The 2,963-nt window shown below is 41.6% G+C and overlaps 1 protein-coding gene across 5 annotated transcripts in view; it reads right to left on the reverse strand.

Moving 5' to 3' along the window:
- The window catches only part of scube2 (signal peptide, CUB domain, EGF-like 2), a 20,930-nt gene that overhangs the window by 1,700 nt on the left and 16,267 nt on the right, over positions 1–2,963 (reverse strand). For all 5 annotated transcript variants that reach the window (XM_013908492.1, XM_013908493.1, XM_013908490.1 and 2 more), the window contains 5 exons: positions 2,711–2,878; positions 2,082–2,243; positions 1,800–1,997; positions 1,355–1,507; positions 648–727 (listed from right to left, as the gene is read on the reverse strand). In XM_013908492.1, coding sequence (XP_013763946.1) covers positions 648–727; positions 1,355–1,507; positions 1,800–1,997; positions 2,082–2,243; positions 2,711–2,878 — 761 coding nt within the window. The remainder of the gene's footprint in view (positions 1–647; positions 728–1,354; positions 1,508–1,799; positions 1,998–2,081; positions 2,244–2,710; positions 2,879–2,963) is intronic.

Below are 2,963 nucleotides of genomic sequence, written 5' to 3' on the forward strand. Positions count from 1 at the left end.
AAATTTGGGACTCTCCACCATTTGACCCTTAGAACTGAAGAAGCTTCTCGGATGAGAGGTGAAACGTCTTCAAGCAACTTAAAGAAGTCCAGACACTTTTCTTTCCAAGCTCCTTAGACTACGATGACCTGGATGACTGAGAACCTTCACAGACTTACAGTATGTAATTTTTACACATAGGAAACCACAGTGACACAGGTGTCACTGTCCCTTTACACACAGAGGGAAGTTCCTATTAAAGTTTCAACACTTACTCTCTCACAGTTTTCTTGACAATAAAATGGGTCGGGGCTCTTATGGGTTCATGTGAGCGGTACTCTGTATTTCTACTTGTTCCCAAAAGAGGGTGCTACATGGTCACTGGAGCAAACCACTAACACAGTGAGGACTCAAAACTGGCCAGCTGATCTTTGTCAAATAAAGTCTAAATGGTCAGCTGAAAATAGTCCATGAGATAAAACAGCTAAAACTCTTAATGAGCAGGTTAGTAAGTCAGGAATGCAATGCTTTAAAAGATGAAAGTAATGGATAAATGTAAATATATACAGCTTACACTAAAGGTTTTAGGTATTTTAGACCTACTCAGGCTGGAGACCAAAGTGCTCCCTGTTAAACATTTGTATAATATAATTATAAAATCCCGATACCTTAAGTATTTCCTGGTGATGCTCTGAAGCATATAATCTTCCATCTCTGACGATGTCTTCTATCAACTCTTGGTAGTCCTCTGAAACAAATAACGTTCATAAATAGCTTAGTAAGAAAAAACAAACTAGATTTAAACAATATTCAGAGGTATCATCGGTTTATTCTTTCTCAATTCATCAAATTTAAAAGGGATTGTTCAAAAAACAAACAAACGATAAAACAAATGTAGAACCCTACAGAAGATTTAATGGAAACCGCAGTTTCTACAGGCAGGGGCAGATTTTTTTTTTTCCTCTTAAACGAATGAGGCACACAGTATTCGTTACACCCCACCCCCCAAAAACAAGGGACAAAAACCCACAGACATCTTTTTCCGAGTTGTCTCTGATAATCCTCAGGGAGGACACCATGTACCAATTTCAAATAACTATGGGTCGTAATGGCACCCAGCACACATCGTCTCTTCTGGGCCATTAAAAAAAAAGAAAAAAAAAAAAGATTCCTGCCAGGCCAAATGCTGCATGAATGAAATGAAAACACTTTGCTCTGCTTCTGAAAGATAAATGCTGAATGAAAATGAGGATTTCAATCATTTATATTGGAAAAATGACAGACACAATATAGTGTGCGCTGGTTTGGTGGGACCAGGTTGTGAACTTACATGGAATTACAGTATTAATCTTATTTCCAAGACAAACCATCTCACCATCATACGTCACATATGGAACCTGGAAGCCTTTGCCGCTGTTTCCCTCATTGGACCTGAACTGTATCCAAAGCCTCTTGGAGCGGGAGGTGAAGGCAATGGGACGTTCGTACGTCTGACACGTCTCGTAGGTCGTCACAGAGTTGGGGAGAGCTGTGAGGAAAGAAGCACAGAGGAAAGGCCTTAATACGTAACTACTGATGAATATGAAAACCACTCTTATGACATTAAGAGATGTTTTTCTACCACTGTGCCGATTCATCCTGCTCTGTACACACAGACTATATTGTAAGCAGACACTTGTTTTCATAACTTCTGAGGATTATAGAGTCTTAAAAAAAGGATCATAATCGTAACTTGAGCCCAAACCAAAGCAAATCCAACCTAAAACCCCTGTGTTATATTTTATTTGTTAGTTAAATGGCACAAACACAGTAGAACTCACCGCTTTTTCTCATCACCAAGTAGTCTCCACATTCATCCTCAATAGGCAAGTAGATTTCAGGGACAACAATAAGGATCCTGCGTTTGGGGGGAGGGTTAATGATCCAAGTGCACTCGATATTCGCAGGATAGTTTCCCGGGTAGTTGGGAGATTCGATGTAACCTGTAAAATCCCCGAGCTCTCCTCCACATCGTCGGTCTGTAAGTGACACAAAAATTAAAAATATCTCAAATGGAATTCTAATATTGGAAACTCCGCCCCACCCCCTACAGATATACATACTTTTGCACTGCATGATGTTAGTGGAACCATCATAGTCGGTGGTGGTGTTTCCAGGGCAGGTGACACAGTAGTTCTGACCAAAATCCCCTTGATATGTGCCCATTGGGCAGCGAATGCAGCGGTGTGTGCTGGTGTTGTAGTAATGTCCTGGAGAGCACTGCACTGCAGGAGCAAAGGCCAGCAATAGAGCTGTTAGCTGATTTAATGCCACCAACATTCGGGGTACAAAAAAATCGTATCCTACATTATACCTGAAAAATCTTCAGTTAAAACGTTATACATAAAAAAAACCAAAACACAACAACAAAAAACTCTGCGCTTGAGTTAGAACGGAAACTCTGTGCCTGGTAAAAACCATACAACAGCTGCAGAGGGCAGCAGAGTCCCTATCAACACCTGCAAATGCTACACAGTGTTTTGAAGTCACAAAAAAAGACTTCAAATCCCCAAAACAACAGATGGTTCACTTTATTTCACAAGTCTGGCAGGCTTTCATAAACGTTCTCGGCTCCAAAAGAACCATTTAAACCCTTCGTTTATATTAAAGCTAAACTAAAGCGAAAGCTAAAATATACCAGGCAGACGTTATTAGGTTTTATATCCAGTGACATAACTAAAATCTTTCATACCTTTGGTCTCACACTCCTGAAATGAGACAGCCCCGATGCGTCGGGTGCCCAGGTCCCCTCCACAGGGGAAGCAGGAGGTGCGCCCCACCTCTGGTTGGTACGTTCCAGGTGGACAGAGCTGGCAGGGCATGAAGCCATCGTGGGAGTGCTGACCAGGGGAACACTGACCTGAACACACACACACACACACACACACACACACACACACACACACACACACACACACACACACACACACACACACACACACACA

This window comes from Pundamilia nyererei, unplaced genomic scaffold, assembly GCF_000239375.1.
Source record: "Pundamilia nyererei isolate P.nyererei 1_Seehausen unplaced genomic scaffold, PunNye1.0 scaffold00011, whole genome shotgun sequence".
In the NCBI taxonomy this organism is placed as follows: domain Eukaryota; kingdom Metazoa; phylum Chordata; class Actinopteri; order Cichliformes; family Cichlidae; genus Pundamilia; species Pundamilia nyererei.